We start from the raw sequence: 13299 nt of genomic DNA, 5'->3' as shown, positions 1-13299 counted from the left end.
ATTCCAGCGCAGTAATAAGGGACAAAAGGGGGATTTTGCCACAGGAATTTGATGGGATTTGTTGTTTTTTTTTTTTCTTTTTTTGCACCCAAACCGACACCACATTTCTGAGCCATGATGCTGAATCACTGGAACAACCCCGTTTCCATTCCACCTCTGCCTAGCACTGGATTAGAGGGAAGAAAATCCCAATTTCATTCCAAACACGGTGCCCCAGAGGTGACACCAGCCCGTTTCTCATGGCAGACAGAGGGCTCAGCAGCTGGAGCCCTGCAGGGGCAGGGGGGAAGGGGAGAATCCATGGGGAGAATCCACCCACAAAGCCAAGACCATCCAATATTTGGGAATTAACCACTGGGGAATCCCCAACTACAGCTGTTCCTACAAGGAGGATGCTCCCCAGCTTCTGCTGATCACAAAAATATTCCAGCTTCTCCTCAGCACTAACACCTCCTCTGACGCCCTTCAAGTCCCTTTTAGGAATTTCCTTTTTAAGGCCCTTTTTTCCTCCCTTCCCACCATGCTGGAGCAGGGATGGGGCTGGGATTGTCCCCACACGTGGCTCTGTTTCCCCACACGATGCTTTGGTGCTCTCCTTCGTGGGTGTGAGGGCACACAGGTGACAGAGACGTGGATTCATGGAAAACAGCCTCCTGTGGGATTGTTTTCCCGCTTTTCCATGTCCATAACCCCTCGTGAAGCTCAGTCAGCAGCACCAAAGCAGCATCCCTCCATCTTCTGTAGCTCCAAACTTTCTTTTGCCACTTTTCACAGGCCCAGATGATTCCAAATCACCCCAGAGCGTGAAGGAAGGGAGCCCACGGATTCAACTCCCAGCTTCTGACAGGAAAAGTTTGGCTGAGCAAAGCCCCCAGGTGCCACCATGGGGTTCCTTCCCTACACACAAAGGTGATGCCTGTGCACAGGCAGCTCCAAACAAGGGAAAATTCTCCTCAGGATGAGGGACCCAACGAGGGTTTTATGTCCCAAAGCCACGTGGGAGTGAAGGAAAGTGCTCAAATCCCTGATTTTCCTCTGTAAAACCCCCCCTGACCAGACACACCTGTAACAACCACAGCTTCCAGGGCTGTATCCCAACAACTGGAAGCTCTTCCTCAGAGGAAAAATCACATTCCCACAGCAAATTCCTCCTCCCATGGCCAAAACCCTCCCAGCCCACCCCTTTTGTGCCCCCCAGAGTGGGTCACTGCTGTCACACCCAGTGATTATTTCCCATATCAGACAAAAATGAAGCCTGGAGTTCAAAACTTTGGGAAGAAACGATCCCAGATCCCGAGGAAAACAAAGTTTGTCAGCCCCGTTGCTGAGGTCTAAGCCCAGTTCATCTCTGGAGAATTGAGATGAATTTCTGTTAGCTGGAGATTCATTAACACCTTAAACCACGCGTAGATAAAGCAGAGAACAGGGAAGATAAAGCAGAGGAAGGGGGAAAGGGAAGATATCTCCATATCCTGGGAGTTGGGGAATTTCTCTTGTAAGGAGAGTGAAAGAAAAGGAGGAGATGGATTAGACGCTCGTGTACAGAAACTTTTGTTCTCTACCTTTTGTTTTGAACACACACACACACACAAATAGAACAGCCCAAAGGTTATAAACTGGATTTGTCAGGCTGAGAATCCTCTGTCAGTGCCGTGTTCACCTTCCCAAAGTTCCACCTGGGCTGTGCCATTCCCAAGTGAACCTTTCAAGGTTACTAGAGAAACAACAGATCCCAAAAATTGTGATGAACTGCTCAATGTCTGTATTAGAAGCTCAGGAATTCTCTCCCCCAACCATGGGATTGATTTTCCATCCCCTCATCCTCCTGATTTTTTTTCAGTTTCTTTCTCCCCGTGAATTCAGTGACAGCCAGTTCTAATTGCTCCGTTTGCCACTGGAATTCACTGTTAAAATCCTCTTTAGTTTTATCTCCTCTTAATAAGAAAACCTCACTGACAGATTCCCAAGGGACAATTTCTCACTGAATTTCAGAACTAGAAAATAAAGCAGCACCTAAAAAAAAACCTTTGACAAAGCCCCAGCATTTCTCAGCATGAGAAATCCAGAAAGGAGGTGATGCTTTCTCCTGGCAGGAGGGGTGGGAAGGACTGCAGCAGGAATTAGATGGTTTAAAGGGTTAATCTGTGTGGTCACACCAGGGTAATTCCATGCAAACTTCTGGGAAAGATGACAAAAATCAGGCCTGAGAGCTGGGAGCTGATTTAAGGGTGCAGGGCTCACCCCAACGAGGTCCCGCTGCATTTCCAACCCCCAAACGCCCAAAAAACAAAGATTTGGTGATTCCAGAACCTCAGAGACACCGACCCAGACACTGAACACCCCCAATTTTAGCAACGCCAAGAGTGAAAAGGTCACAGCGAGGTCCTGACACTGGGAAAAAAACCCAATCCCAGCTGGGAACGTTCCACCAGGAGAACTCCAAACCCCCATTTCCCACCTGGTGCTTATCCCAGAACAGCTCAGAAGGTGCAGCTTCACAAGCATTCCCAGAACTGCAGAATTCCCGGAGCATTTCCACCCAAGCCAAGCACAGCTCGTCCCCAAGCCCCCCGGGGTGGCTCCTGTGTCCCCAAAATCCAGGAACTCCCACACACTTGGCTGAGACCTAAAAGCTGCTCAACCCCCCCCACCCCAAAATGACTTTTTGACCAAGCTGGACACGCACAGAATTTCCAGTCCTTCACCCCAAACCCTTCCAGGTGGGCCTCACCCAAACACCACAAAAACCACTTTGTTTTTTTGTTTTGTTTTTTTGGTTTTTTTTTAAATCCAAACCACCACAATTTTCCCACTGTGGGAATATTCACATTTACATTCAGCATCCAAAATACGGCCTGAAATTTCAAACTCTTTCTTCTACCTGCTTTATTTGTCTCTCGGTATTATTTTCCCTCCAAAAGTGATTAAAGCAAGATTTCCAAATAATTTGACTGGTGGTGAGCAGCACAAGACACTTAATTAAGATTTCAAACAAACAACTGAGCACAAGCAGCGCCTCCCCCCAGAATTCCGTATTTTTATGGATTTTTTTTTTTCCCTGCAGTAACACAAGCAGCTCTTACACCACTACATTTTGCCTCCATTCAGCCACACAAAACACACAAGGTTTAATCTGACCAGGCAATCCCAAATTCAAAAACTTCCACAAAACCTGCAGGATTTAAGCATGGATTCTTCCAGGGAGGATTTTAGGCCAGGTTTTAGCAAGGAGCACTTGGAAAGGAAACATTGCTGGTAGGAATAGTTAAAAAACAAAGCAGGGACTTGAAGGTTGGACTCGATCTTTTCCAGCCTTAACGATTTTAGGGTTCTGTGGCATAGCTTTAAGTGTTGCCAAGACACACAAGAATTCCTGAATTTCTGGTATTTGAGCCAGAGCAAGTGGAAATTGCTCTGGAATAGGAGATTTTTTTACCCTGTCCCACCTGTGTAATTATCTGTGATGCAGACTCAGCTCATGGAACTTTGGGAATGCAGAGGGGCACAGCCGACCCTGCAAAGAGCAGATAAGGCTTTGCATAAAAAAAAAAAAACAAAAAAACCTGATTTTTCTGGTGCCACCTCGCTGGGAATCAGCATTTTTGCAGCTGGAAATTCCCCGTGGGAGCAAAAAGCTGCAAAACAGGGACTGCAAATCCAGACCTGATGGAGAGCAGGGCACGGGGAGGGAGCTGGAGGCTCAGGGGGGGTGACAGGGACCATGGAATGGGGCCACCATCCCCATTCCCATTATTCCAGCTCAGCAACTTCCAGCCTGAGCTGGACAAGATTTGAGCTCCCAAGTTGCTGCACTGGCAGCTCCGAGCCCCTTGGGATGGGATAAAGCAGGCACAGGGAATGAATTCCTGGTTTTTCTCCTCAGAAGTGCAGGATCTGCTGGGAAGGGAAGTGCAGGTGCTGTGTCCTCCTCAGCCTCGGTGCATTAAAAATGGGTAAAACTGCTCCAAAGGCCATTCCCAGGAAGGAGAAATGGGAATTTATGGAATTATGTGTATGTATTTATACAACACTTCACGAAACCAATGATTTCATCACTCCTTTCCTCACGCTCCCTAAAATCCAGGGCAAAACACCCCCCGCTCCAAACACACCCCTCTGTCTCCACACCCAGCCAGGGGGGTTTCCCAACTGGATTTCCCACTCAGTTTTAAGTGCACTGGGATGTTTATTCCAATAAATTCTTCCTGGCAAGGAATGTATCACCCAGCCAGGAACAGCTTGGACTCCATTTTAAAGGATAATTTTCTTTAAAGTGGAATTGTTTCCCCCTGGACATGCCCCCAATGTTTTCTGCTCTGGAGATTTTGGGGTTTTTCTACCTTTTTGGGCCTTGCTCCCCAAAAAAACAGAGCCTCTAAAAATTCTCCTGGGAGCTGGGAGGGAGACTCTCCTTCCAGACAGACACTGAGGATGATTCAGATCCAGTCCAAGCATTTTTCTGAATTTTGTATGCAAAATCCACCCGGCTGAGATGTGCAAACTGCTGCTCTCTGATGGGGGTAATGGGCTGTGCAACAAAATGAGCAATTCCAGCTTCTCCCCTAAAATCCATTTGGGAAAATGGATTTCACATTTTACACCCTGCTCCCATTCGAATCCATATAAAATATGAACTCCCAGCCAGGTCCCTCCTGTTTCATTTTAGTGAGAGCCCAAGATTCAGGGACAAAACCCACAGGTTTTGCTCCTGATTTGGGAAGAACCCGATGGAAAGCTGAAAGATTTCCCACCTGCCCAAGGGAGGCACAGCAGTGACCCCAGACATTCTGGCCCTGACACACCAACCACTAAACACAACCTGAAAAATCAGCATTACAAACCCAGAATGATGATTTTTTTTTTTTTTTTTTCTGCAGGGAAAATGAAATAAAACTCCAATACAAAAAGGAAGACGCTGCTGCTGCCTCTGTAAATTTTCTAATATATTTTTTTGAATGTTGTTCCTTATCCCTGCTCTTTATTTACAGCGAGAACACCGATCCCAACCCAATTTTTTTTTTTTTTTTTTTGTTTTCCCCACTAAAAGGAGCCCAAATCCACGACCTTGGAGCACAGAATCAACCAAATGCAAAGACTCCAACCCCCTGCACCCTTCCAGGAGTTAGTAAATGCTTGTGAACAGAGCACTGGGAGGAGGGAGTGATGCAGAAATGCAGAGGGAAGAGGGAAAAGCACCCAAACTTTTCAGAGTGGCGAAGTTTTAGAGATTACTGGGAAGTCCAATGAAATGTTCCAGGAGATTGTTATCAAAAAGACAGCGAGGAAGAGCCACAAAACTTACACACAGATGTCTTCTGGTTGTTGTCCTTGCTGGGCATGAGCTTCACCCCTCTGGACTTCAGCTCCATCTGCTTCTTGACTGCAGGGGTGGGAAACAAAGGAAAGGCGAGGGAAATGTTCAGCTGAGCTTCAGGGATTTTCGGGTTTTTTTATTTTAAAATAAAAATGTGAATCACCCACATCCTGCACCCTCCCCCTTGGGATCAGCCAGCTTATCCTGACTCCTCAAAACCAGCAGGGGTTTGCTTTTCCATGTTAGGGCTTTGGAGAGGGATTTATTTTCCATGTTAGGGCTTTGGAGAGCTTTAATTTCAAAATAAAAATGGGGTCCAACCCCCCAATCCCTCTGTAACCCACTAAAAATGGGAGGCAGGCAAAAGGGAAGCTCTGAGGAATTTCAGGCATGCTGAGGAAAATGCTGAGCTGGTTTCCCCCCGATTTTTCTGCTGCAGGAATTTATCCCACAAAGCCATTACACAGCAGAGCCATTCCAGGGGAGCACTCATAACCTAAAAACTGCAGAGCTGGTGTGAATAAACAGCAGGGAAAGGCAGGAAAATAGCAGGGAAAAAGAAAATTAAACCCCCATTACTGGCCAAGGGAAATAGCAGCTTGGAGCCCCACACCTGGGGGACTCCTCCCAAAGTGTGACCGTTCCCTCCCTGCTCCAAACTCCTCCAGAAGAGGAGAAAAACCAGGAAAAGGAACAAAAATTCGTCCATCCTTTCCCAACAGGCAGCTCCCCACACCAGGGAGCAGCAATTTGTTTTTCTGCTCTGGACTTGGCTGCTGCTGCTGCCTCCACCCCGAGGGTTTGACACAAACCCCACCTGGCAGAACCATCTGGGAGCAGCAGAAACACCTGGATTTGGGATCATTCCAGCCTCCAGAGGCGGGAATTGGGATAAAAGAGCCTCCAGTGGCAGAAGTTGAGATAACCCAACGAGAACTGGGATCATTCCAACAGGATTTGGGATAACCCAACAGGAATTGGGATAACGCAGCCCTCACTGCAGGAATTGGGATAACCCAACAGGAATTGGGATAACCCAACAGGAATTGGGATAACCCAACAAGAACTGGGATCATTCCAACAGGATTTGGGATACCCCAGCCCCCACTGCAGGATTTGGGATAAAAGAGCCTTCACTGGGAGGAACTGGGATAACCCAACAGGAATTGGGATCATTCCAACAGGAATTGGGATAACCCAACAGGAACTGGGATAACCCAACAGGAATTGGGATAATTCCAACAGGAATTGGGATAACCCAACAGGAATTGGGATCATTCCAACAGGAATTGGGATAACCCAACAGGAATTGGGATAATTCCAACAGGAATTGGGATAACCCAACAGGAATTGGGATCATTCCAACAGGAATTGGGATAACCCAGCCCTCACTGCAGGAATTGGGATAACCCAACAAGAACTGGGATCATTCCAACAGGAATTGGGATAACCCAACAGGAATTGGGATAACCCAACAGGAATTGGGATCATTCCAACAGGAACTGGGATAACCCAGCCCTCACTGCAGGAATTGGGATAATTCCAACGGGAGCTGGGATCATTCCAACAGGAATTGGGATAACCCAGTGTCCAAATCCCTTCCTGGGAGCCTTTTCCTGGCGGGCCAGCCCTTATCCATGGAGAAATCCACTTCAAACCCTTCTCCTTGTGCTCTTCATCTTGTCAGGCTTTCATCCCTAAATTAGCACATTCCTAAGACAAAGCTGTCAGGAAAAATTACCCATGTAACTAAAGAGGGGGTTTTTAATCGTGCTGGGTTTCTTTTCTTTTGGGCTTAAAAAGAACCTGTTTGGAACAGCTGCTGCAGGAGGCTCAGACAGCGAGAGGCTCCTTGAAGCTCACCTGAGGTGCTGCTTTGAGGGAGATGCTGGGTGCAGCTTTTCACTCATCATTTCCTCAAAGCTTTTGGCTTTCTCTTTAAATAAAGCAGCCAGAACTTCAAAAAATTTCGCTGGAAAATATTCATGAGGAAAAGCTGCTGCTGCTGCTCCTGTCTTCCTCACCAGCTTCAATCTGTTCAGGGCAGCTGCCTTTTTTTATTAATTTAAGAAGGGAAAACTAATTAACAGCAGGCTGCTGTCAAAGCAAATCGACCTCTTTTGTTTCTTTTTACTCCAAATCCACCTGCAAGTGCAGCAGGAGGAAAAAAAAAAGCAGCAGGTTTTGGGATGCCCCAAAGGTCCACGTGGATGGGAATCACGGGATATTTCCAGCTTGATCTCAAGGTTTTTAATAAATGTAATATCAATGGATCAAAAAAAGGACTTGGGGCTACTAAAACTCACATTTTTGGGGTAAAAATCGATTTCTTTTTCAAATAAAATAGTGGCAGACATTCCTGCAGCGATTCTGCAGCTTTTTCCAAGCAAACACAGGGGTAACCCCCCCAATCCCAGCCCAACATTCCCTCCCAGGCAATAAAACCCAGACAATTCCAATTTTCCAAGGCTGAATTTGGATTTTGATTTGAATTTTCCAAGGATGTGGGCTGGAACTCTGCAGTCTCTTAAGTCTCTGCTCCGCGGTTGTGCTTCGGGGCACGAGCAGCGATGGAGCATCTTTACAAAATAATCCCCATTTTTGTATTCTCCACAGCTTCCCACGGCACATCCCCGTTATCCAGCCCCCAGGGAACGTTCCCACTCTCCACGCAAACAAAAGCTCAGCTCGGATGATTTGTGCACCACCAAGGGAATTTAGAGGCCAAGCAAAGCTTCCCAAGCATCCCACCAGAGCTGATGGTGGCACCATGGATGGGATGAGACATCCTTGGGAACTTTTCCATCAGGACACAGCAACCTGCAGGGATTTCCTCAGTGCTGAACATCCCAAATCCAGGAGAAGGCAGTGGAAGGTGCCAGGGGGTGGAATGAGAGGGATTTTAAGGTCTCTTCCAACCCAAACCATTCTCTGGATTCTCTGGCACGGGGGATTCATAATTTGGATACACCCAGGCTTGGAAGTTTTTCAGGGTCACATTTCTAACCAAGGTTCTCCCAGAGCCATCCCCGCCAGATCCCATCCAGCAAACATCCCCCTCCAACCCCATTTCTGCTGGAAAACCTGGCTCCCAAACTCCTCAGCAATGGGAACAAGCACCAGACACTCATCACCCAGCACCAATCCCGAAATTCAGAGCCCGAGCAGCATCCCCAGGAAGCATCTCCTCCCCTAATTGCACCGTGTCCCTTTCCAGGAGAATTGATAAATTGGTGAAGATAAATTGATAAAGAGGGATCACTGCATCTTCTCCTCCTCATCCTTCATTCTGGAGCCCTAATGATGGAAGTCAGACTTTACAAATGACTCCATTTAGATCAGAACCAGGCACAGTAAAGCACCACTTGTTTCGTGCTTTTTAAAAATTTAAACAAATAAGAACAATTCTCCCACTCCCTGCCCTCAAAAATCCGGTGCTTGAAAATCGACTTTGTTTGTAAATTGGAATGTGCAGCGGCACTACAAAGGACTGTGTCAGGATAATTGGATGAACAGAAACTCCTGTTTTCTGGAGGGTTTTGCTGCTCACACACATCCAACAGATCTAATGGAATACTCAGCATCCTGTCAGATTTGAGAGATGACATTACAAAGCTCTGCCAGCACGGCAGGCAGGCCGGGCTGCTCCTTTTAAACCACTTCGTGTTGCTCTAAATGAGGATTTAAGCAGACATTTATTTATTTTTAATTTGGAAAACAGTGTTTCAGCAGCAACAACAGAAAAGAAAAAATCTATTCCATGAAGCTCTGTTCTCCTCGTTGGGGGAATTGCTGTTAAATCCAGATCCTGCCTGGATCTCTCCCTCCTGCTGGCATGGTTCAGCAGCAGGATGCTCACAGGGGTTCTTGTTCCTGGAGGTGAAGAGGAGCCCCCTCAAGTGCAACTCTTTGGAAAAATCCCTCTTTTGGCAGCCTGAGCAATGGATCTTTGGGAATCAGAGCTTGCACAAGCACTGGGATTATCAAGAATTGCCCAGGAGACTCCACAGGTCACGTGGCAGGAGCTAAAAATCCCTTTGGAACCCAAGGGCGTGATCCAGGATGAGGAGTGGGAGATCCAAGATGAAGAGAAGATCCAGGATGAGGAATGGAAGATCAGGATGAAGAGTGGAAGATCCAGGATGAAAGGGGGAGGATCCAAGATAAGCAGTGGGACATCCAAGATGAGGAAGGGAAGATCCAAGATGAGGAATGGAAGATCCAAGATGAGGAAGGGAAGATCCAAGATGAGGAATGGAAGATCCAAGATGAGAAAGGGAAGATCCAAGATGAGAAATGGAAGATCCAAGAGGAAAAGAGGAAGATTGAAAATGAGGAGGGGAAGATCCAAGATGAGGAGTGGGAGATCCAGGATGAAAAGGAGAAGATCCAAGATGAGGAATGGAAGATCAGGATGAAGAATGGAAGATCCAGGATGAAAGGGGGAGGATCCAAGATAAGCAGTGGGACATCCAAGATGAGGAAGGGAAGATCCAAGATGAGAAATGGAAGATCCAAGATAAGCAGTGGGACATCCAAGATGAGGAAGGGAAGATCCAAGATGAAAAGGGGAAGATTGAAAATGAGGAGGGGAAGATCGTAAATGAGGAAAGGAAGATCCAGGATGAGAAATGGAGGATCCAAGATGAGGAGTGGGAGATCCAGGATGAAGAGGGGAAGATCTGTCCAAACTGAAGCCAAACTGATCTATCCATGGGTAGAACTACAGATCTACCCATGGACAGATCTGTAGATCAAAGCCATGGATGGGGCTGGGAGCACCCTGGGATAGTGGGAGGTCACTGCCCATGGAAGGGGTGGAACGGGATGGGATTTAAACCCCTTCCAAACCATTCCAAGAAACCATGACACCCTCACAAAGCCATTTATGTGTCTCTCGTGACCAGCAGAGAGCTCCTCAGCCCCTCCCTGGAGGAGGCAGCTCTGTCCTGTGCCCGGGCTGGAGCTCATCCCATTTATCTTCCTCCCGGAGGGAAGGGAAGCGGCCGGGGCGGGGAGATCGATAAAAGCTGCAATTATGTGTTGGTAACAATCAGCTCCAGAGCAATTAGGGAGCCAAGTTCTGCCATAAAACATGTGCAGAGAGGGGCAGCAGCAGCCAGGGCAGCATTCCCATCTCTCCAATTCCAGCCCTGCATTTCCAGCCCCTCTGGTGGGAGGGACACCTGAAGTGCTGCCACCTCACCTGATTAAAACACTTCTAGATTACTTTCTTCCACCTTTTTGAGGAGACAGGATGGGGAGGAAATTGTAGAAAAAAATCCTATGCACAGATTTCTCCCAGTCCCTTCGATTTCCTTACATGGGGAATGGGGAAAAATGATTTGCAAAAATCAAGATTCACCTTAATGAAAGGGAAAAGGGAAGGGGGAAACATTTAACTCCCAAGAAGGGAATGAAACGAATTTGCTGTATTCAACAACAACAACAACAACAAAAAACCCTCTCCACAGCCTGATTGCATCTAACCTTGCTTTTACATTCCTAAAGTGATTTCCAAATGAGGGCACGGATTAGGGAGAGCGGAGGGGGAACAGACAGAGAAGGTGTTCTGCAAAACTCAGGATCAATTTAAACAAGCTGGAAGGGAAATTGTTTTCTTATAGATTATCAGCAAAGCCAGACCCCGTCCCAGAGGACACAGGGGGTTCATAAATGATGTACAGACACGTCTTTGGAAAACAGACAGCAAATTAGAGCCACCCTAAAGCCTCCCTTGTTCTCCTGGCCGATCCTGATTCAGCTCTCCTGATGAAAAATGCATTTCAGCTGCTGTGCTTCCCGTGGAATTACATGGCCTGTTTTGTAGGGATTTATCTCCAGTGAAATATTTATGTCCAGGCCAGGTTGTGGAAAGGGTTACAGGGAGGTTTTTAAAGTATCAGCATCTCCTGTCCTAGAGATCTCACTGCCTGCAGACACCTTCCCTTCATCCCTGGGAATCTTCACTGCTTGGCTGCTGGTTTTGCTGGGTTTTTTAAGCATTGAAAGGCAGAAAGAAGCTGCCAAACACCACAAAAACCAGCAGGAAAAACGAGGGCAGGTCCCCTCTGGCAGCTGGGCCGAGGTCCTGCCCCGATTCCAGCTCAGGAACGGGGAGTTCAGTTCATTCTCAAACTCTCAATCCCCAGCTCACTCCCTCTGCCAACGCCGTGCACGAGACCAGAACCCCCCGATATTTATCTGATCCAGGGGAATTAGAACATTCATCCTGACTTTGCTATGGAGAGAGAAAGGCCGACTCAGACAGGTGCTTTGGAGAAAGCTGCAATGCTGACAGCCAGGGAAAAGGCATCCAAAGGGAAGCTGCTTTTTCCAGGTGTTTGTGCTGCACAGCAACAACAAAAGGTGTGTTTTTTTTTTTTTTTCCTTGCAGTTTAAAGTCATTTATAGGCTCAAGGAAAGCAGGAAAGTCAAATAATGATGTGGTTTGTGTGTTGAGGCCATGACGGCACTGCTAGGAACAACCTGGGAATGTCCAAAAGGATTTATCCAAGGAAAAATCTCCCTTTCCCTTGATTCCTCTCCAGAGGTTTTTCCCAGCAAAAGCCTCTTGAGAGCAAACCTGCAGAGCTCCCCTGAGCCCAGCCTTGGAGGGGACTCAAAGCCATTCCTGCTCCTTCCCTGCTTTGCCTCCCCTCTCCTGGATCCTGCCTCCAGAGCCAGCTGCACCCACAGCCTCCTTCAAAGCCATCACAGGGAGTGGTGGGAACACTTCCAGGGAATCCACTCGGTCCATTCTGGTCCCACCAGGAGCTGCATCTTCACTGCCAAAGGATCTCCTGAACATCCCCGTCCTGAAATCTTTATCCCAGTCCTGAATTCTCCCCTGTGAGGGTGGGGAGAGGCTGAAATGGATTTCCCAGAGAAGCCCCTGGATCCCTGGGAGTGTCCAAGGCCAGGCTGGAGGGGACTTGGAGCACCCTGGGACAGTGGAGGCGTCACTGGATGGGTTCTAAGGTCCCTCCCAAGCCAGACCAGTTTGGGTTTTTCTGTGAAACCCACTATAGTAAAAATGTGGCGAACCCCAAATCCAGGGAAGAAATGCTGCTGTCTGCTCCAGAGCAGGAGGCTGAAGGACAGCTTTATTAAAACTATACTATATTCCATTAATATACTATTTAAAGAGATACTATCCCATTCTACATACTCACTTCTTACTCACCTCTCTAACCAACTCAAACTGTGACTCTGCTGAGAGCCCAGCACAGCTGGATCCCACTGGGCACTGACCCCAAACAACCTTCACCAGAACCCAGCCCAGCAATCCCTGCAGGTGAACAATCTCCACACCACATTCCACGTGGGGGAAACAAAGGGGCAGAGATAAAGATTGTTTTCTCTTCTTCTCTCTGTGCTTCTCCTGAGAGACAGAATTGTGTCTCTGTGTCCAGAGAGTGGGAGTGTCACAGCCCATGCTTTGGGGGATTCCAGGTGGAAAATGAACAGCAGCAGGACCATGCAGGGAGGCAGCTGGGCATTCCTGGCAAAGCTGGGGTGGGTGAGGCCAGGCAAGGGCATTTATTTCCCTCTCCTTACCTTGGTACTGGGCACTGAAGCCCTTCTGCCTGTGGTTGCCATCGGAGGTGAAGTGCAGCCGCAGCCAGTTTTTACTGCTGATCACAGGGGCAGGCAAATTCATCCCAGTGAACCTGCAAGAGAGCCAGGAGCACAGCCACGTCAGGAGCTGGGAGTGGCACCCCAAACCCGGCTCTCCAGGACTCCTCCTCCCCCAGGAGCTTGGGAACTCCTCTGTGGGTACCACACAGCCAAGGAGAGCACCCTCCCCACTCCAGGGCTCTTTCCAGCCCCACATTCCTGCTGGGATTCGCATCTGAGAGCTCCATGTTTGTAATTACAGAGGTTCCCATTCCTTTTTCCTAAGGCACAGAACATTTCCAAGCTTATTCAGTTCCTCTCTTCACATTTGGTTAACCTCATCACAAAAACCTCTTTATTTTAAC

At 47.8% G+C, this 13299-nt stretch overlaps 1 protein-coding gene across 1 annotated transcript in view; it reads right to left on the bottom strand.

Annotated features, from left to right (window-relative positions):
* Window positions 1–13299, bottom strand: part of CSMD2 (CUB and Sushi multiple domains 2) — a 273933-nt gene that overhangs the window by 142103 nt on the left and 118531 nt on the right. Inside the window, exons 6-7 of the mRNA XM_053964332.1 lie at window positions 12875–12987; window positions 5303–5380 (exon numbers count right to left, since the gene is read on the bottom strand). Of these exons, the coding sequence (XP_053820307.1) occupies window positions 5303–5380; window positions 12875–12987 (191 nt within the window). The remainder of the gene's footprint in view (window positions 1–5302; window positions 5381–12874; window positions 12988–13299) is intronic.

Source organism: Vidua chalybeata, chromosome 25, assembly GCF_026979565.1.
Source record: "Vidua chalybeata isolate OUT-0048 chromosome 25, bVidCha1 merged haplotype, whole genome shotgun sequence".
Classification (NCBI taxonomy): Eukaryota; Metazoa; Chordata; class Aves; order Passeriformes; family Viduidae; genus Vidua; species Vidua chalybeata.
This window is presented reverse-complemented; position numbering and strand designations above follow the sequence as displayed.